The sequence below is a fragment of the Nuphar pumila genome, chromosome 4 (assembly GCF_984573655.1).
Source record: "Nuphar pumila chromosome 4, dmNupPumi1.hap1.1, whole genome shotgun sequence".
In the NCBI taxonomy this organism is placed as follows: Eukaryota; Viridiplantae; Streptophyta; class Magnoliopsida; order Nymphaeales; family Nymphaeaceae; genus Nuphar; species Nuphar pumila.
Genome location: NC_143252.1, coordinates 35215565 through 35240133, shown reverse-complemented (window position 1 = coordinate 35240133; position 24569 = coordinate 35215565). Strand labels below are relative to the sequence as shown.

Below are 24569 nucleotides of genomic sequence, written 5' to 3'. Positions count from 1 at the left end.
TCACAAGCCACAAGCACTTGCACAATCACGATCACACTAACACTCCACCAATGTCTCAATCAAGAACACTTGAATGAGAATAAAAAAGAGCCAAGCTCTGATACCATTTTAAGATTCAAAGAGGCTTCAATCAACAAACCAAGAGTCCACCAACTCCAACTTGAGTAAATAACTACAAAAGTGTTAACTAAAGAACACACTCACAAATCTCACAAAGCGAACCACAAAAGTGTCCTCTAAGGAACACATTGACAAAGCCCACAAAGGTGATACACATAATAAGGCACATAATATGAAAAATATATTTTATTCAATTAAACATGTGTGCAAAAGCATATTTTACAAAGGGGATAACACCCCTATTTATACACAAAGAGAGAGAGAGAGAGAGAGAGAGAGAGAGAGAGAGAGAGAGAGAGAGAGAGAGAGAGAGAGAGAGCCACTCAGAGCAAGTCAAACTTGTTGACTTGACTTGTTCCCAATCTAGCTGTTGGGATCAAGTCAACTAGTTTGACTTAATTCTTATAATATATATTATATATATATTTCTATACAATAAATATATATAATATATTAGAGTAACAAATATATATACATATTATATGTAAAAAGTATGAATATGTCCGTATACATCTACACATATACTATACTATATACATAAACATGTATATTTACAATTTAACAGTTTGACTTAATCCCAATAATATTATATATATATATATTTCTATACAATAAATATATATAATATATTAGAATAACAAATATATATACATATTATATGTTAAAAGTATGAATATATATGTATACATCTATGTATGTACATGTATATTTACAATTTAACAGCTCCAAAAAGAAATCTCTAAAGTTTAAGCCTTTGCCATTCAAGCCAAAACTCTAAATATTTGAAATTTTGAACCATCGCATTCAATGCAATTTAAGTCATTTCAATTCAAGCCAAAGCTCTAAACCTTCAAAATTTTGATCCATCACATTTGTCAACCACTAAACCCTAGAATGACCTAATTCCTAAACCCACCACAAATTTTACTGAGAATAATTCAGCCAGGTCTAATTCTGAGAGAGAGAGAGAGAGAGTTGGCCCCACCCTTTTTAATTTAGTTTCTCTTTTAGTTTCCTAGGTTTTAAATGAGAATAGGGATGGTTTTTTACCCTCTTTATTTAATGTCTTTTACCTAATAAATATATTACTATGAAAGTACGTATGGTACCTGTTTTTCTATAATAGGAACTAGTTTTGTGTTAAATTGAAACTCAGTTTCACATTTACCAGAAAGGAGTTTCTTCTTTTCTGGTACCAATTTCGTATGTCTGAAACAAGAAACACTGGGGTATTACATCGTTTCATATCAGCTATACTCCAACCGTAGGGTTGCAAAAGGGTCTCTCTCTCTCTCTCTATACAACCTAGGGTTGCCAAGGGGGTAGGATACGGGATCGGTTCATGTTAAATCTAAACCAAAATCCAAAATATATGCAATAAACCTGGATTTAAATATGGATCCAAATGATATCCAATGAATTAGGATTTCAACCAGATCTAAAATACAAATAGCAATAATGGATCCATAAAAAAGTGCCAAAAAAGCATTTTTATATGTAAAAATGCTAACAGATCAAATTTGATTTGAAACCAAATACAGATACAGCACAAAATGGGTTTTGAATACGGTTTGAACTAGAAAGTAAACCCATTGTCCCCGTAATCGAAAAGGAGGATTCTCACATCAATACCATGATAAAACCAAATAATGATACAAGAATTTTCAAACAAAAGGAGTGAGTGGGTCCGAGTTATCCAAATGCTAGAAATCTAGAGGTTAAGAATTGTCTTAATATTTGTTTGGTATGAAATTTCATTCTTACATGAGAATTCTGTTCCTAGGATACGGATTGGTTCATGTTAAATCTAAACCAAAATCCAAAATATATGCAATAAACCTGGATTTAAATATGGATCCAAATGATATCCAATGAATTAGGATTTCAACCAGATCTAAAATACAAATAGCAATAATGGATCCATAAAAAAGTGCCAAAAAAGCATTTTTATATGTAAAAATGCTAACAGATCAAATTTGATATGAAGCCAAATACAGATACAGCACAAAATGGGATTTGAATACGGTTTGAACTAGAAAGTAAACCCATTGTCCCCGTAATCGAAAAGGAGGATTCTCACATCAATACCATGATAAAACCAAATAATGATACAAGAATTTTCAAACAAAAGGAGTGAGTGGGTCCGAGTTATCCAAATGCTAGAAATCTAGAGGTTAAGAATTGTCTTAATATTTGTTTGGATTGAAATTTCATTTTTACATGAGAATTCTGCTCCTAAGTATCAAAACACACCCTAAATGTTTCTTCGCTAACTATTTGTGATTTTTGTATTTTTTGCTTGGTTGGATACGGGTTTGGTTGGATATAGCTTTTGACTGATTGGATATGGTTGGATGCAGTTTTTTGTTTGTAGCGTTTTTTTGTTTTCCCCTTGGTGAAATTGGTGGAAGGTTGAACTTGAGCTGGGCATCCTTTATTTCATGGTTGTTTAAAATACACGGCTTGTTTAGTTTGGGTTGTCTTGTGGTTGGTTGGAGATGGTCATGGTCTGACCCATTGATATGCCTAACTAAAAATAAGAGAAACAGGTAAAAGGGCCTAAATATTTATTTTATTTAGGCAATTTCGTGAAGAAAAAGTGTTTTTTGGCCTATCTATGTATTTCTCACTATTTCTGGAACCTGTTTATATATATACCTACAAAATCTGTGTTAATTAGGGTGGGGTAGAAATCTTCATTTGTTAGGGAAGCAAATTGATGCCTTAAGCCGCAAGATTTGTAGTTTGACCATGGTTTCCTTGAGTTTGGTGCAAACCATCGCTTTATGCTTATATATTGCTCCACCTGTCTTTTCTGTTGTCTCTACTCTAGGGTTCATCAGATCTTTTTTGTCTAGCCTGTTGCTGGTCTCTGTTGACTGAAGGCATTCATTTGGACTAGTATTAGTTTTCCTATGCCTTTGCATGCTACCGAGTTAAAAGAAAAGGTTTAGTGCAGAAGCTGCTCTAGGTTTCTTCCCTTGTTAGTTATTGTTCTTGTTCATGTGCATCATAAAAGGTTAGCTGTTCAGACGAGCCCTAGGATTTGACACATGGTTCTCTAGCTGCTATGGCAACAAATAAATTTCTCTGATAGAATCATTTTTCAAAGTTATGTAAACCATTTCCCATATCTTAACATTCGACGCAGAGTGGTTGGTCATTTACATAAACAGACGAGGCATTCAAGTTGTATCTTCTTGAAATCCCTTATAAATCCTATGGCTTTGTTGGGGGAATGACATTAGCTTTCTACGGTTTCTCACTTGCTGGATATTCATATGCTTCCTAGGGTTTGCTGACTTGCATATTCTTATCAGCATTCAATAGTGGAAAAAGAGAAAATGAAAGAGTAATTTATACGGCCTGTGTGATGTTTTCTAGATAGCGTAGATGATATGAAACTTCAAGTTATATATATATAAAAACATCTAAACTCTTGAGGGGCTTGTAGCTTTCATTAGCTAATTCATGTAAATTTGATTCAGTTTCCTTTGTGGGAGTTAGGAGACTCTAACGTGTGCCGTTGATATTAGGGCCAAACATAGGATGATGATAATAGCACAACTGTTTTATGTCACCATAGACCTCTTGTTTGGTTCCTTTTTGTCCCGTTCAAAATCTGCTTTAAATTTGCCTACCCAAACTTACGAAGCCTAATGTCCAAGGGGAGTTTTTCTATCGTATATTAATTACAAATTGTCCCTAGGTGTTATTGCACTTTTAATAACTTTTATCTGCCGGATGTCACTTTTGTGTCATGTCGTGCATGATTTGGTGTGATTACATAATCATTTGAGATTTATTGGCGATTTTTATAGCTTTCGACCTCTAATCCTTTCTTTCAAGTGTCTATGCTGTGATCTTTTGCAAGGATTTCCTAGGGGACTTGTTAGAGGGACTACTGCTATTTGTTGAATACTCGGTCTTCTATACTCGGTCCTCATATCCTGCAACTGTGCATGTTTGGCATCTTGATTCTCAGATTCTGTAACATTGTTTGTGGCGTTGTGTTTGCAACACTTTGCTGACTTGGCGTCTCCGAGTCACCGATATTTTTGTGATACTCCACAAACGTTCTGGCTGCATTGGAATATGTTTGTATCATTTCAACGGGCTTTTGCGAGATTTTGAGCTCCTCTCTGGAATGGATTTCAATGCAAGCTTGAACTACCCCCGTTTCAAATTTGTTAACTAAGCTCAAGCAAGGCCATGATCGTGAAAAAAAATATTGGCTACACTAACTTTAGTGGGTTCTCTGAACCCCCTAATTGTAACTCATAGGGTCAGGTTGTGTTGTCCAATTTGACCTCATGGATGTGATGTTCAAGGTAGCAGGAATTGTAATTTTTTGACGTAAAAGGGTAAATTTATCACATTACAGGCCATTCATTTTTCTATCCTGGACATGTCTGGTAAATCAGATCCCCAAAAAAAAAGTTTTGTTTCATTGCGTAGGAAGTGGGCAGTTTCTACAGAAGTTCAGAGGTGCCTGTGCCATTTCTACTTGCCTCATAATGCAACCCAAACATGGGAGCTGCGGTGGACAGATTTGTATTCTGCAGAAGGTGCTGCCATGGCGCCTTCCACTTTATTGTCCCCAACGTTTTTCTTGTATACATGAAAAAATCTCATGGTTTGCAGTCCTCTCCTTAAATTCATTTTGGTAACCTTTGTACACTGAACGCTATCGTGATGGGATGCCGGGAGGGTGTGCACTGGCGTCCTGGCTCAATCCTTGTGAGGGCTCCAAAGTCTTCCGGCGACTCAAGGAGGAGTTGCTTCTCGATTCCCTGGGACAATGCCCAGGGGTGCTGCCAGTCAGTTGGTATTCCGGCAGCTCTGTAGGTGTGTTGGGAGGGGTAATGCCTGAGGCGGGAAGGCTTACCTCTGCGATGGTGCCTCGGAAGGGGCTTGTGGGGGTGACCACGGATGTGCACACAAGGCTGGGGCTGCGGTCTGCTCCTATTCAAGGGCCCCAGCTGCAGGGGGTCTTCTCCTTGCATGAAATGCCGGAGGGAGGTGAGATGAAGTGGCAGGTGACCTGGCCTTGCCGGAAGGCTGAGGGTGGCGGGGAAAAACCATGTCCCCACGTCCATGTAGAGGTTTGATAACCACGCCCTGACCTTGACCTCGTACAGCTGGGTTGCTGAAGGAAGAAGCAGCAGGGAAGAGGGGGTGAGAAACGAGACCTCGTTTTCGGGGCCTTTGTATGGTCAGATCTATAAAATATGTAGTGGAAACATCTGAAAATCATCGACTGCAAGATATTATGTCACCAGAAACGTGATTAAAGTAACGTCCCGTAAGCACTTAACTTTTGCGAGTTTAACTGGACTCTTAAAAACCAGTGTCTGCAGTCTAATTAAACTTAGTCATGGTCTCCTAGATTTGATTCAGTTAAAGGCTATGTTTGGTAGCCTTGCAATGGGATGGAAAAATGGTTTCAGTGTATAGCCAAAATATCTTTTGGCCAATGTGATGAGTCCCAAAAACGTCCTCTCCTGAAAGGTTTTGGAATGTGGTGTTGGGCGTGCCAATACTCAACACTTCGTTTCAGCAAAGCCACTGCTCCCAAACAGCAAGAGAGAATATGGGAGCCTGGTGAAAACCACAACACAGCAGCCGATTCATGTCTCCGAAACATAGGCCTAAATGTGGTTTTACTTCAAGAATTTCTTAGTAATGACTTTTCTTGGAGGAGTATTACGGAAGTCCCTTTAAATGATGACTTTGATTGAACTTAGCGAAGAAGACTGGATCAACTTCAAGTCCTCAACAATTGATGGCTAGGACTGAAAACGCTAAAGCTTGCCTAGGTTGTTCATGCTTATTGGGCCTCTGAATTGCCTTGAGGGCCCACTGATGACGAGGACCAAGTTCTTGCCAGGTTTTTCTTTAAGGCGTCAAATGCAACTTTTATGTGTTAATCTTTTCATGACGAGTTTTTAGAGATTTGCCTTTCATTTCATGAAAGACCTTTCCTTTCGCTGGATTGAAACAATGGGCTCTTACTAGTTTACTACTACTATAGCACAACCCTGTCGTATATATATATGTGGGCTGAGATCGAGCATAGGTCCATGCTTGCCTGCATAAATGAGCTAAGGTTTTTTTAAGTTCATTAATCACGATCAAGTTCAATCTGCCATGATCAGGAATGTTACGTGTACTTTAGACCCATATTTGACTGACATAAGGATCTAAGAAATTGAGAACTTCAGCTATTGATTTTCATGTGAAAAATGGGTCGACATAGTTATTCTAATCCAACACAACTATAATGCTGATTTGCAGTGTTGTTAAAAGCACACTTTATCTAAAAACTAATCCCATACCACTCCAAAGTGCAATAGAAAAGCTCTAGGTAATGAAGTGCGTGATTTTTTTACAAAAGCGTACGCTTTATTGCACCTTGCGCTTTGAAGGGAAAGCGTACGCTTCACTTTATAAAGGCTATTTTAGCTTCACTCGAAGAAAGAAAAAAACAAAAAAAGGGTTCTATGAACCTCAGTACCTCTCTAAGTCTCTAACATGGGACTGCAGGGTAGGGTAGGGTAGGATTGGGCTGTTTAGTCAAGTAAAGGGAATAGCGAGGGAGCTCCTTCTCGCCAGAGAGCCCCACCAATCGCCGGCTAGTTGTTCATGTTATTATTTTCCATTGTCATAATTTCATTTTATAAGAAAATTTGTGTTTTGAATAATTGTGTGAAGCAATCACGCTAAATAGTATCACTCAGTGTTTGGTGCGCCAACAGAGTATACATTGGGCATGAGGCTGGCACAGAGCTTGGCTTGGCTCAACGAGGTGCCTATTGGGCTTGGGGTAGGTCCAAGTGTGGGTGTCACTGGATGAGTTATGACCTGATCCAAACCATTGGATCTAGTTTTGGAATTAAGACTTGATGCTGGATCAATATTGTCTGATTAATATGTGGAGCGGGATTTGGTTTCTGAAATTTCAAACAAGACTCAGTCCCGATTTGAGTCTTGATTAAGATCCCCAAATTTTCAATGTAAAAAATATAAAAAGTTTTATTTTACTGGATATGCATCAGGGATGGACTATCTAATCTTTATAGGAGGACCCTGGCATGGTTTTCCGAATGGTAGGACTGGTTGGATCCTGGATCCATACCTGGCACCCCCGCCTCAAAGTTTGATCCAAGTTCGGACTCAACCGGGTCCAGAGAAGATCTGACCAATTGGAAACCCTCGTCCAGGCACAATACTTGATTTAGCTTTTTTGTAGATGGACCCAGGCCTGGGTCAATTAGGCAAGGCCGTATGACTGGGCTATCAATCGGGCTGCCTTGGATGTCAAGTCCATGTTCAACTGGATTACCTGCCCCCCCCCCCCCCCCCCGAAAGCTTGTGCTGCTCTGGTTGCATTCCTATAAAATCATCTCCCATCCGGATCTACTAGCCCCATAAGCTAGCGGAGACGATCCACAACTGGCTGCATACTCCTTCAATCAATGGGAATATTGGGGCTCCAATGCGATTAGTGTGGGTCCGGACTCCAAATCCATCTTGAGGTGTTGGTACTCTGTAGGTGCCCGGTTCCCACCAGACTTTGCTTAGGTAGCATCAGACCCGGTTCTACATTTGGATAGCAAGAACCAGTCTCATTGAAATCTCTATTTTATGTTGTTCAATGTGTAAACAGTTCTGGATCATTGTCCGGTCTCAAGTGGAATTCATGTATTATTTGCAAAGTTCCAATGCACACCTGGATCCATACACTACTCAGAACTTGTGGGTGAGGTCCAACTAGTTAATTGGACCTTCCTTAGTAGATCCATATCTTAATGCTGTTAAGCATAGTGACAAATCTCTCAAAAATATCACGAGAAATTATTCGAAAGTTTAAAATGGTAATTTCTCTTGATATTTTCAAATTCTCTTTTGAGTTTTTTGTCAAAAACATAAATATCACGTTTTAAACATCATATTTATGTTTTTATCATGAAAAAACAAGTGCATATTTTAATTTTTATTATAAAAATAAATTTATATATTTTAAATTTAGTTTTTATTGCGGAGTTTTGCCAGAAAACATGAGATTTTCAAATTCTCGTGAGTTTTTTTCTGCTGTTATTTTGCCATTTTTAACTTTTGGCACTATGCTGTTAAGTTGGGGGTCTTTGTCAAGTTGGGTGACAGGCCAACTATTTGTTTGGCCTACCAACTTGTTTGGTAGGAGTTGTTAGTGTGAGTCACCTTGTTTTGAGACGTTGTAAGTTCAAACCCCAATGGTACTTTGTATTTGTATAACTGGTGGGGTCTGCCTAACCCCAGCTTGCCTATAAAAAAAAAAACATTTGTTTGCCTAAGATTAGTTTGGATTCAACCATGCAAAATACACTCTTACACTAAAAATGAGTAGCAGTAAAATGGGAATTTTATCAGATATCCAAGTAAATTCGATTCCCTTATTAGCTGCTTTTGGTGAGCCAAAACTATATCGGATGAAGCAGAATTTGATTTTTTGCTACTGAATCCAATAAATATCTGAATTTGACAGATATCCGAATCCATTTACATATAAAAAAGCAGATTTGAAATGAACTTTTCAGCATCCAAATCCGAATTTGAATTTGAATCTGATTAGCCAACATCGATCAGTCGAATATGCTACTGGCCACATCCAATCCAAATCCGAACTGTTTACATTTGTGGGTGGCAGTATATTTGGACCCAGATGAAGAACAGCCTGGACCAGATAGATGTACAGATTCCATTTTGTTGATACAAACTAGCACGATAAAAATTCAAAAGTGCTCTGTCGTTTAAATATTCGTAAATGACAAAAACACCCTTAGTGACCCAATACTGGATAGAAATTTCTTCCAGAGTAATCCTCAATTTTGGGAGGCCAACACAGGCCGTCTTACTAGTTACTGGACGTTACTTGCCAGCCAGGCGTCCCCCAAAATTTGAATTTCGAAACGACGAATCCCATCTGACCGTTGGATCAGCGCCCGTTGGCTCGGCTCCAACGGTCAGGAGAAGCCCTATTCTAAAAACGCACTTCCCGCTATCGCTGCGCAAATAGAGCCGTTACGCCACCGCTTCCATATATATCCTTTCCTCTTCACACGCCTTGACTCATTTTTCTCTCTCTCTCTCAACAGCGCGCACCACCATGAGGGAGATCTTGCACGTCCAGGGTGGTCAATGTGGCAACCAAATTGGTGCCAAGTTCTGGGAGGTGGTCTGCGCCGAGCACGGCATTGATGCCACCGGAAGGTACAATGGAGACTCTGATCTGCAACTTGAGAGGGTCAATGTGTACTACAACGAAGCGAGTTGCGGCCGCTTCGTTCCCCGGGCGGTGCTCATGGACCTTGAGCCCGGGACGATGGACAGCATCAGGTCCGGGCCTTTCGGCCAGATTTTCCGGCCGGATAACTTTGTTTTCGGGCAGTCGGGCGCCGGGAACAACTGGGCCAAGGGCCATTACACGGAGGGAGCGGAGCTCATCGACTCGGTTCTTGATGTCGTGAGGAAGGAGGCTGAGAACTGTGACTGCTTGCAAGGTATCCCTTAAGAATGATTTTGTGTTATATTGTGCTTGTACTGTAGGCTAGTGGGCTTTCCCCCTTCTTTTTGTGTATTTTGATTTTGGTTTTCAGGTTTAATATGATTTTGATCACCATCTGTTTTTTTCTTACTTGGTTGAAATGGGTAATCATCTAATGCAATTATGCATCCAAAATGTGGACAAGGAATTGAGAGGGACATTATCAACCCATTCTCCATTTTTGCCATTTTATCTTAATTCAACATGGAAACATGCCCTGTTCAATGGTTTGTCTTTCAAAATGAGATCACAGTCCATTTCCTGAATATGGGGCATGATGGCCTTTCTCAACTTTTACCATTTCAGAAGGTTTCCCTCTAATGGTTCTCGTCTGTTTGTTGCAGGTTTTCAGGTGTGCCACTCCTTAGGAGGAGGAACAGGGTCCGGAATGGGCACGCTACTCATATCAAAGATGAGAGAGGAATATCCAGACAGAATGATGCTTACCTTCTCTGTCTTTCCTTCTCCAAAGGTGTCTGACACCGTCGTCGAGCCTTACAATGCGACGCTTTCCGTTCATCAGCTTGTTGAAAATGCAGATGAGTGCATGGTTCTTGACAATGAAGCTCTTTATGACATCTGCTTCAGGACTCTGAAGCTCACCACACCTAGTTGTATGTTTGCATCAATCTCTTAACTATGTTTATATGCATTTGTCGAAATTGGTTCACATTGTTCTCATCCATGGTGCCAATGTTTTCTTGCAGTTGGTGATCTGAACCATTTGATATCTGCGACTATGTCTGGTGTAACATGCTGCCTGAGATTTCCGGGCCAGCTGAACTCAGATTTGAGGAAACTCGCTGTGAACCTGATTCCATTCCCGCGTCTGCATTTCTTCATGGTGGGTTTTGCCCCTCTTACATCCAGGGGCTCTCAGCAATACAGGGCTCTCACCGTGCCCGAACTAACACAACAAATGTGGGATGCCAAGAACATGATGTGCGCCGCGGATCCGAGGCACGGGCGGTACCTGACGGCATCTGCAATGTTCCGTGGCAAGATGAGCACCAAGGAGGTTGATGAGCAAATGATCAATGTCCAAAACAAGAACTCCTCCTACTTTGTGGAATGGATCCCCAACAATGTGAAGTCCACCGTCTGCGACATCCCGCCAACAGGCCTGAAGATGGCGTCAACCTTCATCGGAAATTCGACATCCATTCAGGAGATGTTCAGGAGGGTGAGCGAGCAATTCACTGCTATGTTCAGGAGAAAGGCTTTCTTGCACTGGTATACTGGTGAAGGAATGGACGAGATGGAGTTTACAGAGGCAGAGAGCAATATGAACGATCTGGTTTCTGAATACCAGCAGTACCAGGATGCTACCGCAGACGAGGAGGGAGACTATGAGGAGGAAGAAGAAGAGGTTGATGAGATGTAATGCGGTTATAGTTCTTAAGGGTTTTGGGTGTCTGCAACTCCCAGTTGCCTGCTTCATGTGCAATCTTTCTTAATTAGTGTAGACCATTTGTTTTTCTAGTGGAAGCATTCTTAATTAGAGTAGTCCTTTTGTTTTTGCTTATCTTTTTGATCTTTTTTTCTTATTCCTATATATATATATATATGTATAGGAAATACTATACCAATCTATATCACTTGTATAATCCGGGTGTGTGTGGGTGCGGGTATAACATGACAATTCCAAAAAACATGGGTACGGAAGCACGACTAATATATATATATATATATTATCAGATAAATACAAAATAAATTCAAAATAAACTGAATACGATCTAAATATATATATGTTATATCCAAAATATAAAATGATAAACTAAAAATATAATTATAAATTATAAATTGAATACAAACTTGTAAGTATAGAGGTAAAATGGCGTGTGTTGATGCGTGCCATAGAGACATATTAAATTTCTAGATCCAGACTGTCCTGCCAGAGAGGACTGGATTATTTTCTGTTTCACAACATGGACGCTGTTGGCCAACAAGGGCTTGGATTTCCCTTGATTTGTCACCTAACATGAGACGAGTAATTAAAATGATATAGAAAAAACAACAAATATTTTTTGGTTTTAACCCATATGACATAGAAAAAATAAGAAAGGAGAATATAGAAATATTTTAAAGGGCATCGCTAGTCGGTGCTCTAATTAAAATATAAAAAATACATAAAATATACTTAAAAATGTTTAATTCTTACACGACACATGCTTTCACAAAATATATATAATACACACACACACATATATATATATATATATAAAATTGTCTAATTAAAATATAAAAAATACATAAAATATACTTAAAAATGTTTAATTCTTACACGACACATGCTTTCACAAAATATATATAATACACACACACACACACATATATATATATATATAAAATTGTCTAATTAAAATATAAAAAATACATAAAATATACTTAAAAATGTTTAATTCTTACACGACACATGCTTTCACAAAATATATATAATACACACACACACACATATATATATATATATAAAATTGTACACATACAAATCAACAAAATATGCTTTCGGGTACTCTAATTAAAATATAAAAAATACATAAAATATACTTAAAAATGTTTAATTCTTACATGACACATGCTTTCACAAAATATATATAATATATCTATACACACACACACACATATATAAATAACATATTATATAATTCATAATACTGAACATGCTTTCAGGTTTTTATAGAAAAATTCATCAAAAACAAAGTTAACACACACATATATATAAAAGTCATAATAAATTAAAATTAAGGTTTCAATGTTTTACAAAAAAAATCCCTAAAGTGTTTCCTAGGATTTCATTTGGCTTAGAAAAATAAAGTTTTTTTTTTTGAAAGGCATGCAGACCAATACCGTTATACGTTACAACTATCCATTGGGTTTTTGAACCTGCAACGTCCCAACACACGGTGACGTGCACTAGCAGCTCCAACCAGACAAGCCGAGAGCCCCTTGGTAATGGCAAAATGCATGACCAGAGACCAGATTCAAGATTTCCAGAAGGCTTTCTGCTTATTGGACAATGATGGGGATGGTTAATTGCAATTTCGTCCCTTGGGTGTCTCAGATTTTTGAGTTTTCTGATCGCAAAGCCTTTGCTAGTTTAAGATCTTACTCTTCGTTTTTTTTTAAAAATTTTCCTTTTTTATATTCACTGCAGGCTGATTGCTCGTCAGCTCTGTTGTAACCATACTGACAAATTTCGCGAGGTTTATGAAAATATCACAAGAAATTCTCCGAAACGGTAATTTCTGGCAATAATTTCAATATCTCACAAGCTTTTAGACAAAAACATAAATATCACATTTTAAATGAGATATGTTTTTATCTGTATTTATCTTGAAAAAACTGCGGTTTTAATTTTTAGATATTTTTTTTACATTTCCTTGTAAAAAAATATTTTTTTATATGTTTAATCTATTTATTGTTGCCAAGATTTTGCTGAAAAATACATGAGATTAAAAAAAAAAATTTAATTTTTCGAGAGTTTTTGGCTGCCGATATTTTGCCGTTTTTAACTTTTGTCACTATGGTTGTAACGTTTGCTAAACTTTAATGCTATCACTTCTCTTTCCCTCAAAAAAAAAAAAGTTGGATAAATCCTTAAACTCAATTTACTCAACGAATTCTCCACTACTGCATAATAATTACTCTGGAAGATTACTAAGCTCTAGAGGACGTCAACTTGAGCTTGTCAATTTCATGTTTGATTTACACCAACAATTCTCCACTGTTGGATATCAAATCCCCCTGAAGAGGACATTGCAATGCCATATAAACTTTTCCAGGCATTTTGAAATTCATTTTCTCCTGTGTTGTATTTGTGGTCCTGAAGATTGCTAGGCTCTGACAGACATCATTTCTCGCATGGAAAACAGAAATCCCTCACAGCAATGACTCCCCATTGTAAAAAAGCCAGCTTTTTCTGTATCTGTTCCCCATATAAAATGAAAGACTTCCACTTTTTCCTCTCCTTCCATTGCAACTACTCTCTCTCTCTCTCTCACACACACACTCAGAGAGTACACCACCATGCACGTGATACATGATATTGCAGAACAACTTCGTCAGAAATGTATTATTAGTAGTTCACTAATCCAAAAGAAAAGACGCACCCCCTTTTCAAAATTCTCAATTTGTCATCATTTGATCTGCACTCCAGAGTTACAGTGCATTCACGCAGTAAAGAATATCAACATGGCAGAATCACAAAATCTACATGGTTTTTTAGGCAATATCTTTTGCTTTCCTAGTGAGGCAGCAGTAGAAGAAATGTAACAGAAGAGCCAAACTTGCAAACTACAAGGGAGAGATTTGCAAGCATTAGTTTCTGTTCCTTTTTACTGTGAGAGAGCGGCCAACAGTGGCTCCCATTCTGGCATCAACCATCAAAAGTCACAACTTTTTTGGCCCTCTCCAGCGGTGCTTTTCAGACAAGATTTCAGAATCCATGTTCAAAATTCAGCCATGGAGACAAAAATACCACTGAAAAATAAAAGAAATCAAAATAAGCAAGAACGCCATTGAAGGAATACCAAAAGTACACTTGGACGATCAACACAACGTAAATCTCCACCGTGGGACTTTGAAATTACAGAAAACGGAAATAGTTTCATAACACTTCGAACACCAGAAGAAACTGTTTTTTTCAGGAAATACATATTATGCACACAAGAAACTAAGGTTGATCTTCTAGCATAAATGCATGTGTACAAGAAGATTGCACATTATCAAGCATAAACCCACCACTGTACGAAGTGCGCTTCTTCTCATCCGATCAGCCTCACCTCTGAAAATTTCTACAATTTTAAAATTCACAGATTCCTGCTCGCTGCAGGACATTAAACATGCAAAAGAGCATATCATGAAACACTTCATCAGATAACAGCAGATGCAGCACAAAAAAATGGTAGTTATACTACAATTCAGTAATGTACAACGCAAGAGCAAGATCACTTATGATCCTTCACTTCTTAGCATCACACAGACCTTCAGCTCCAACAGCCTTGATTATGATCCTTTACTTCTTAGCATCAGACCCACCCTTAGCTCCAGCAATTTTGATCTTCTCGCACTCGAGGTCTACAGGGTCGCCGACAAACTCTGTCGGGGCTATCGAATTTCTCCTGGCCAAGAGTGTCCTCATCAACAACAATGCGACCACAGCTACGGCACCAAACGCAGCACCCACAACAAGGGCAGCCAGAATTCCTATCACACTACTCTTCTTCCTCTCTTTTACATCTTCCTCACCGAATTGCGGGAAATCCCGCGGGTCCAACGGCTCAGAATGCAATGTGAAGGCCGAGTAGCGCCTGCTGAAGTTCCAGGAGTAGAGGGTGGCGATCTGCGACGAGTTCACGCTCGAAGCTCCGATGCCCACAAACATCTCCTCATCCCAAACCCTCGAAAGATCGGCCGAGTACGAAATCACCGGGCAGAGACGCCGAAACTCGCTCGAATTCCCGATCCTCACCTCCACCACCCTCGAATTCGAGTCGTACTCGATCCAGCAACTCAACCGCTCCCCACTATTCACCACCAAACCCACCGTCGGGGCATCGCTCACCCGAATCGAAATGAGATCGCTCGAAGCGTCGAATCTAACCACGAAAGCCCTAGATTTTCCGCCGGATGATCGTTCATGTTCCCACCCGTCCGCAAACGAGAAGCCTCTGGGGGTGAAAGCGTAGGCTAGGCACCCGCCATTGCCGGGCGAAAGCGAGAAGGACAAGAAGGAGAAGAACGAGATTGGGGTCTTGGCCTTCCCTCTGAACATCTCGATAGGGTTCTTGTAAAGAACCCGTCCCGAGCTCGGCGATGACCCATTGGTGATTCTGATGGCGGAATTGTCCGGAGAAATCCGAGCATCCCCAAAAAGAGAGATACTGAAATCGCTTTTACTGTCTTCAAATCTGGGGAAGGAGAAAGAAGGTTGGTAGGAAAAATTGGGATTGGGGTTAGGGATTGTTTTTGCAGAAATGGGGAAGAGATAGAGGAGAGTGAAGGGGAACAGGAGCCTCAGGCTGAAGAAGTTGAAGGAGGAGAAGGCAGCCATTAGCCTCTCAGAAGAAGGGAGGTAAGGTGGGGTAAAATGGTGGGTTTCTAGGGTTAGGGATTTGGTGGGGGAGAGTGTGAAGAGTAAAGAGTTCGAGTGACAGAGTCCGTGCAGAGAGGAGGAAATGGTGCCTTTGGTGCAGATTGAAGAGAGCCACGGAAAACAACGATTTTTTTGGTGACACTGCAAGCCTGGAAGGCTGGAACGGCTCTTTTTCTATTTTGCTTTTCTCCTCCTTTCCCCCACTTTTTTTCTTCTTGTTTTTTTCCTTTTTTAGGCAAAATTTCATGATCTGAGATAAAAATTTGTTGATGTTTCAGTACAGGCACCATCTTTTCAAAAATCTTGGAAGCTGCTATCTTTTTATATTAATTGACAAAAACAGGCATGGTGTTATACCTCTATCTAGTTAACTTGGGCTAAATTTGAGTTAATTCATGTAAAATGACCTTATGAAACTTACTTGGAGTATTCATGGAAAAAGTAACTTCTTTGCTAAAAAAAATCTATCGCTAGTATCCAAAAAGCTCTATGGACCCTTGTAATTTCTCTCTCTCTCTCATTTGCAGAATATGAGATACTTTGTATAGGCAGCCAAAGTGTTTGAAGTGGAAATTGACAAGAAGTTATCTTCCTTTCATTTTGTAGGTTTCTTGGCAGCTGAAGCATTTGAGAGAGAGAGAGAGAGAGAGAGAAATTTTGTAGGTTTCCACTCATCACATACTTCGTCGGCGAGAAGGACACCCTTTCTTCCATTGCCACCATCTTCAATTCTACTGTCAAGGACATAGTCTGTAAATGGTGGTGGGGTGACTAAGCTTGTTCCATGTTTTTCGTTTTAAGGTGGAAGGGCAAAATGGGGAGGCCTTCTCCCAATCTCCCCCCAACCCAGTTTACCTTTACACTAAATTATCCTAAAACTTGTGGCTTCTTAGGATTGTATCAACTCCTTAGGGCAAAATGGCTTCCCTACACCACATTTGATGGTAGGATTCAGGAGGTTTCTAGATGGGGGCACTTCAACAACTTGACAAGTTTGCTTATTTAGAAAGTAGAAGCCTGGTAATATGGATGCTTCATACTCACAGAGGAGGTCCATAGTATCATACTAGAGAGTCGCCCGTTGCCCACAAGCAGTGTTCAAAATAGAGACCAGCTATACTTTTTTGTTTCCTTGACAAGGAACCCACTAGGATCAGACCCTGATTGACCCCGCCCTATAATGACAAACCGCAAGAGAGTGAACTGGCCCGGCAATGCTGTTTTCATGCTTGTAATCAGCCCCGCCGCACGAGTGGCCGCATTGAGGAGAAGGTGCTGACCTCTTCGTTTAGGTTCGACTCTCATGCGGGTGCCATAAGAGCTTGAGCGTTGGTGATCTGGTTCTCGGTGAGAGTTTCTTGTCATAAAATAGAAAAAGAAAAAAATGCAACTAAAGATGGCAACACTCGTTTGATCTACAGAAATCTGATGCCCATGCCTTCAAATCAATAACCTTGTTATGAACTGAGTCATGGAATCCACATTCTAAATAAGATGAGAGAGAATCATTTACGGTGGTTTGAACATATTCGGCGAAGGCCTAATAATGCTCTAGTTAAAAGGATGGAGAAATGGAAAAATATATTAGTTAAAAGAGGTCGGGGTAGGCCTAAAAAGACATGGATGGAGGTGATAGGAAAGGATATGAATGCTTTGAACCTCACCAAAGACATGGCAATGGATAGAAATGATTGGAGGAGAAGGATTCACGTGGAAGACCCATAATGATTTTCTTTTTTGGTTCATATGGCCGACCCCAATTATTTTGAGATGAAGGCCTAGTTGTAGTTGTTGTTGTAGTGTCCCCCTCCCCTCTGTGTGTGAATAAAAATGCCAATAGTAAAAGAACAAAATCCTGAGTCAATGGAATTGACATAGGGACCAAAAAGCACATAACGATTTTAGTGTGTTAAAGTTAAACATATATCAACAAAAATGAAATGCATCCCAACACTATCCCCCATCAACCCCAACTGTGAAAATAGTGTAGGAGGCAAGGGGTAAGCTAACAGAGTTTTACGCTGCCAGGACAGGCAGAGCCAGTGAGGTTAGGTCTATGATCTTGATGGCAGTTTCTCGGTGACAGGTTTGTAATTACCAAATTGCCCTAAAAAAATTCAATACCCATTACTCTGGTTGAGTCTAGGGCTGGTAAATGAACTTTACAGGATGAGCTTGAATTGTTCTAGGCTCATTCTTGTGGCGAGCCAAGCCAAGTTCGAGCTCATAATCAGTCCAAGTTAAATGAGCCAAGTTCAAGCCGAATTGCTTATAGAAAACAAAATGCATTTTCTCTAGCCGAAAGAAATAAGTTTGTAAAATAATACATATAAATATATAAAATATATTCCTTGCTACCTAACGAGTTTATACGAGTTGAGCCTGAGTACCTACTCATATGCAGCTTGCCCAGCCTACTTTATAAGTTTTAACAAACTCTTTACGAGCCAAACATAAGAGTGACCTTGTTTTTCAGTCCTATTGGTTTGTGATGCTATGTTTGTAATTTCACCTTTAAAAGTTGGAATTAAATGAAAAATTTTGTCTTCTCAACGAGTCGTCCAAATCTGGTTTGGAGAGCATGATAAGGCGTGGGGTATGCTTTTTTTTTTTTTGAAAGGCAATCTGAGGTAGGGATGGCAGTGGATCGGGGCAGGGGACAAGGTCTCCACCCCCGCTGTCATCTCCGTTTCATGTCCTCCATCCCCGATCCAAACGGGGTGAGGTAGGGTGGGGCTCCGTTTTCCCTCGGTTCACTTCCATCCTTAAAGAAGGATCGGGGACGGGGAGCGGCTGGGCAAGGTGGCGATTGGAGACGGGGACGGGGCGGGGAAAAGCGTTAAGTCAATTCCTGCACGGGTTTTTTATTTTAATCTTCATCCCTGTTTCATGTCCTCCATCTTCGTGCCAAACGGGATGAGGCGAGTCTGGGCTCCATTTTTTCCCTTATCCATTGCCATACCTAAGCTGGGGTTAAGCAGACCCCTACCAGATATCTCTTGAGCCCCATGTGGCATAGGGATTCGATCCTGGCCTTCAGCTTTGGCACAGGACCCCCACTTACCCCATGGGCAAGTTTTTTAAAAGGAAAAGAGCCTTTATTTTAACCTACTTGGATATACTGAAGAAAGGGATTAGACATTTACTTACAAGTCCTTTATTTCTTTTTTCATTGGTAAAAATTTGGTTCGAAACCTATGGGTGGCGTCCCTTTGTAAGGTGAAAAGCTGGGTGTACTCGCGAGTGGGTAGTGGGACCTCGAGGGTTTTACCAACCGTAATTTTCAAAAAAAAAGTTTAAGCCTTGCATTTGGACATTCAACAATGTCACAAAGATACGAGGACACGCATGTTCAAACATTTTTCAAAAATAAGACGAGGATAAGGGTTTAAAAACAAAATCAATAAATAAAAACTATTCAGCAATTTTATTTTAAAAAACCTTTTATTGAATTATTAATAAAAGTAATAACAATTTGAAAATATTAAAAAAGTAGCTGTGCAAATATGTGCCCAAACCAAAGTGTCATAGGTGTCCGGTCGCGTCACAAAGATTATGTAGGGATGACAGTGGACCGGGGGAAAGCGGGGCCCCGCCCTGCCTCGCCCCGTTTGGACCGGGGATGAAGGGTATGAAACGGGGATGAAGGCCGGGACGAAGGTTAAAATCCATCCCCGTTCTGGGATGAAGGCGGGGATGGACTTACACTTTTCCCCGCCCCGCCCCGTCCCCACCACGATCCCCGCCCTGCCCCATCCCCAGTCCTTTTAAAGAATAGCAATAGACTACGGGGAAACGGGCCCCGCCCCGCCTCATCCCCATTTGAACCGGGGATGGAGGACATAAAACGGGGATGAAGGCAGGGGTGGAGGTTCTAATCTTGAGACGGGGCGGGGGTGGAGACCCTGTCCCCCCGCCCCAGTCCATTGCCATCCCTAGGGATATGCAGCCTAATGGCACATAGGTAATCACAATCATCAATTTTTAGTTTAAGACTTTTTGTGCATTATATGATACCTCACAATCTCAGATCTTGTTAGTATTGGTTTGAAATTTTATACTGTCAGGACAGCAACCGTAAGTACTGCAGCGACTAGGTCTATGATCCTGGCGTGGTTTTTCCGACTAAAAAAAACATAACCACTAAAAAAACTACTCAAAAGGGTTCTGTTATTGTGGTAATGAACCACATAACACTTTTAGGAGCATTTGGAAGTGAGAAAACGATAGGACAAAATACGAGTGAAAAATAAAAAAAAACGAAAAAAAAAATCAAAGTTTTTCATATGAAAAATTTATCCATCTCCAAAGTTGGAGAAACGTTTCACATTACAAACTCCTCTCTCTCTCTCTCACTTTCCAAATGCCACACAAACTAAAGAAAATTTTCCATGCAAGAACTTTTCATGTGTAAATTTGTCTTTGTATATGTGATTCTTTCTCACTTCCAAACATGGTCTTAGCAATATGTCAAACATGTGCAAGAACTAAAGAAAATCGATACTTTGTTCTCGCTAAGGGGGGGGGGGGGGACGCAGAGTTACTTTGGGCACCAAACAGGACAAGCGTCATGTTGCATTGGCGTTTAACATTTTACAATATAACCCAATGTTTAACCTTCACTCTCATGAACCACATAACTTATGGGAGCACTCTTGATTTACATGGATATAAGCTCCAAAAGCAAAATCTGACCTTTGGATCATGCTTGTCATGTTGTATGGGGCTCAGTTTGTCTGGTAGGAGCAGCTAGTGCACATCAACTTGTGTTGAGACGTTGCAAGTTCAAATCTCAATGGTATCATTGTATAACTAGTAGGGGTCGGCCTAACCCCAGCTTGCCTTTAAAAAAAAAGAAAGAAAAAGAAATGACAGGAGGGATACGAGAAACAATGAATGAAGCATGAATTGAGATGCGTAAGTTTAAGAAATATCAGAACACCAGAAACCTGAAGCATTTTAGGAAGCAAGAAACCACGATGAAAGCAGTCACCCTAATTTTAATAAGATCTACAGTTTTGTAAACTCAAGATATCGTTGAATTTGTGAAAATAATTGCAAAAATGTTGCTGCGTTTGAGTTTGAGCTTGAGCTGCCAGGCTCGGATGTGGTTGAAGGTGCATTGGACCTACTTAAACTCGAACCCACTGTGAATGAGTCCTATGAGAACTTTAGATCCAGGATCAGATGCCATCACATTGCACACTTTAAGTGTACCACTGCATCTGGCCGATTTCCATCTCTGGACTTGCCAGCTGTGAGGCCCAACACAAGATGGCAGATCAGATGCGGCTGCACACACACACACACACTAAAGTGTGCAATGTGATTGAACCTGTTCCGCCAACGTACCCTTACAACGGGAAGGGACTAAGCCTGAGAATTGGATCCAAGGTCATTTTATGTGATGCAAAACGTACCCTTTGGTAATTGGTAGGGTCCAAGCTTGATGGTTGGTACCAAAGTCTATGTGGTCATGAAGTCACAACAGCATACAATTATGGTTTTGGGACCACTCCTTTGAGGTGAGTCCAATGAAAGGACACAGGAAAGTTTGAGACATAAATTTGATTTGTGCCTCACAAGCAGAAGATCCATCATTTGCCGGGATGCTAGCTGTCTTTGATGGGGAAATCATAGGGTGCGTTTAGGGATGGCAGTGGATAGGAGAAAATGGGGACCCGCCCCGCCTCATCCCGGTTGGATGGAGGACATGAAATGGGGATGGAGGCTAAAATCAAAACCAGTGCAGGGATGGACTTATGCTTTAGGGGTGGCAATGGACCAAGGGGAAATGGGGGTCCCGCCCCGCCTCATCCCGGTTGGATGGAGGACATGAAATGGGTATGGAGGATAAAATCAAAACCCGTGCAGGGATGGACTTACGCTTTCCTCCACCCGGTTCCCAATCCTTCTTTAGGGGTGGCAATGGACCGAGGGGAAATGGGGGTCCCGCCCTACCTCGCCCGGTTTGAACCGGGTATAGAAAACATGAATTGGAGATGGAGGTTAAAATAAAAAACCTGTGTGGGGATGGAGGGCAGGATTTTGAGACGGGGTGGGGGTGGAGACCTTGTCCCCCGCCCTGGTCAACTGCCATCCCTAGGTGCGTTTGATTGCCTCTCTCTCTCTCTCTCTCTCTCCAAACATGATATTTGAAAATCATTCCCAGATCCACCAATTTGAGATCTTATGATCTCAAATTACCTCATATATGAGATCTGAAAGAATCAAAATGCGTCTGGTTTTTGCAAACTTATTGCATGTCAAGCTTGAAGCTGACTTCATGTTCAGTGGAGTGGAATTTTATTAACAAGAAGACTTCAAAAGGGTTGAAGTTTGCTACAATCATTTACAATATGTGCCAACGACTCAACTTTTTTCTTTGGTGTGTCATCATGTATGTGACCTACATTTTGCTTTTAGTGGATTCTGAACAAATCCTACTTCAAATCCACCGATTTTAGAGAGGGCCGAATTGATCCCTGTTTCAAATTGGCTAAGGACAGATTCGATCTGAATAGGCCGATTTTGACAACATTGGTTTTAGGGATCTTAGATCCGAAGATCTGATATCCAGAATTTGTCAGAATTTCGGATCTGACATGGGCCCCATGTTTTGATCTTCGTGTCCATGGATGTGCAACTGCCATCCTGCTCCTGTGATGGCTGGAACTGTGGGTATTCTAAATAAGAGCAAATGCAATAGCATCAAGTAATGGTGCCATTATTTATGAGGCACCCTAACTTCACCCGTGAGGCCATGCCGGGCACCTCCCAAGTCCTCCGGTGACCACACCAGATGGGCAACATTAATATCATGATTAAACCAAGGTTGATTATTGTCCAAGCCACTTTGATGACTTTTCACAACCCGCACCAAAATAAATGTCTTCTTTTTTAAACTTGCATCAGTCATCCCCTCCTGATAGAATGCATCAAATATACAGGGAAAATATTGGCTGCACTTGTTGGTTCTAAACAGAGGCGGAGCCAGAAATCCAAATTAGAGTGGATATATATATATATATATAAGAGAGAGAGAGAAGGGAATGGATGCCTACCACCTTCCCATCAATACCCGAGCCTATTGATAGAAGTGAGCGATGTATGTTTGCTTGGTTATTTTTTTTTGGCCAAAATGGCCTTTAGCAGTGGTCACGACCACGGTCAAAGACTGTTTTAATGATTTTATCGTAAACAACTGTTAGATCATGCGATATGACAGTCTCAGGAGGTCCATGGTTGTTTATGTGGGAAGGTGCTAAGCAGCTACCTCTCTCTCTCTCTCTCTCTCTCTTAGAGAGAGAGAGAAGTATATATATAATAAATAAAAATATGAAAACTAATTGTGAACCGCTATTTTCATGGTTTTTTTTGTTTTTTTCTCTTGAATCTAACTGTACATATGCACGATGCTTGGATTTATAAGAACCCTATTGAATCATCTGATTTTGATGCATAAACATGATTTTTTAAGGTTTTAAAATCAATGGCTCATAATTTTTGTAAATATTCAAGCATTCAAAAATCATATTTTTTCATAAAAAATACACCATCCAATGGTTGATTCCTACCAAATTCACCATGCCAAGCACATCCACAAGGTTGGATTTTGCAAAAAAAATGTTGAAAATGCCCATATCTCTAGTTCGCATATTTTAGTTACTCTCTTTCTTTCTCTCTCTCTCTATATATATAAATAAAAACCTACCCAATGGAAAAAATTTGATATTTTTATTCAAAATTCTTATTGTAGTATGATTGATTTACTAGAAATCTACGCTTGGATCATGAATTTTGGATAAAAAAACATGGTATTTAGAGCTTTAAAATTTTATGAAAATGATACGCTGTTGATTTTTGAAACTTATAAAAATATATCCATGCATAATAATCAAATGCTCCAAGAACTGATTCCTATAAAAACAAGCATACAAATCACATCTGTATGGTAGGAATTTTGAAAAAAATACAAAAAATTCAATAAAACATGTGGTGAGTAGGTTTTGTAGGCATTTCCTGCATCAACATACACATAAAGCGTACCTAAAGACACCATAGAGTATGCGTGCAAGTGCTTGACATTCTTCTCATTCGATCGACGCCCACGATGAGCCCAGACCTTAGGTCGACAGTGAGCAGAACTCTGAAACCACTGAACCGAATATGGGTTAGGCCAATGTTATTACTGTATGACAATGATTTCTCATCATTCATTGCAGCCAACCACCCCTTTATATAGTGGAAGAGGGAATTGAGGTATAATGAATGTGGACATTCCACATTCACGTAACCTCCTTCTTTATGGCAATAACTGCTTTCCACTATTATGCCCACTACCCCACTAAGCTTTTAATGTCAAATTGGGTCACCCAATGGGTTGGACCTGATCCATATGTCCAACATTCTTTCACTTGACCCATTGACATTAAAAGTACACTAAATTGAGATTTAAACCGTTATCTCGATTTAATTTTTCACGTGGGTTCACATGCTACCCTTTATCACAAGAAAGAATAATATGAATCATGAAGATGAACACTCATTTATAAAATATCATATTCTTATGTACTACACTATAATTCACCTTCACTTCTTTAGTATGTTGAAATTACCTTTATGAATAGGTTGGTCTCTTAGCTATTCTATTGGTCTTTTCATATTGTTATTTTGCTATTCTCTCTAACTCATATGAGAGATCCTTTATGCAAAATCAATAATATACAAATCTATTGATAATCAAATTCATATACACAAATGTGATCA

The 24569-nt window shown here is 39.9% G+C and overlaps 3 protein-coding genes across 5 annotated transcripts in view; 2 read left to right on the top strand and 1 right to left on the bottom strand.

Moving 5' to 3' along the window:
• Positions 1-5467, top strand: part of LOC149839963 (uncharacterized) — a 40198-nt gene extending 34731 nt beyond the window's left edge. The window contains exon 9 of one of the 3 annotated variants that reach the window (XR_016431380.1): positions 4579-5467. The gene's annotated coding sequence lies outside the window, so the exon portion shown is untranslated. Of the gene's footprint in view, positions 1-4105 lie in introns of all 3 variants that reach the window. The other 2 variants (XR_016431379.1, XR_016431381.1) reach the window with 2 other exon arrangements.
• Positions 5468-9268: 3801 nt separating this feature from the next.
• On the top strand, positions 9269-11213 carry LOC149839962 (tubulin beta-2 chain). The gene is made up of 3 exons (XM_090004291.1): positions 9269-9662; positions 10051-10320; positions 10414-11213. Exons 1-3 carry the CDS (start codon positions 9269-9271, stop codon positions 11088-11090), a joined length of 1341 nt encoding a protein of 446 aa, XP_089860417.1. The 3' UTR covers positions 11091-11213.
• Positions 11214-14291: 3078 nt separating this feature from the next.
• Positions 14292-15946, bottom strand: LOC149839961 (L-type lectin-domain containing receptor kinase VIII.1-like). The gene has a single exon (XM_090004289.1). The coding sequence runs from the start codon at positions 15756-15758 to the stop codon at positions 14721-14723; it is 1038 nt and encodes a 345-aa protein (XP_089860415.1). The 5' UTR covers positions 15759-15946; the 3' UTR covers positions 14292-14720.
• Positions 15947-24569: the final 8623 nt, after the last annotated feature.

Excerpts from the sequence above, each read along its gene's own strand:
- LOC149839961 (XM_090004289.1), bottom strand. The coding sequence starts at position 15,758 with ATGGCTGCCTTCTCCTCCTTCAACTTCTTCAGCCTGAGGCTCCTGTTC.
- LOC149839962 (XM_090004291.1), top strand. The coding sequence starts at position 9,269 with ATGAGGGAGATCTTGCACGTCCAGGGTGGTCAATGTGGCAACCAAATT. Across the intron at positions 9,663-10,050 it reads GAACTGTGACTGCTTGCAAG|GTTTTCAGGTGTGCCACTCC; the intron begins GTATCCCTTAAG and ends TGTTTGTTGCAG. Across the intron at positions 10,321-10,413 it reads GAAGCTCACCACACCTAGTT|TTGGTGATCTGAACCATTTG; the intron begins GTATGTTTGCAT and ends GTTTTCTTGCAG.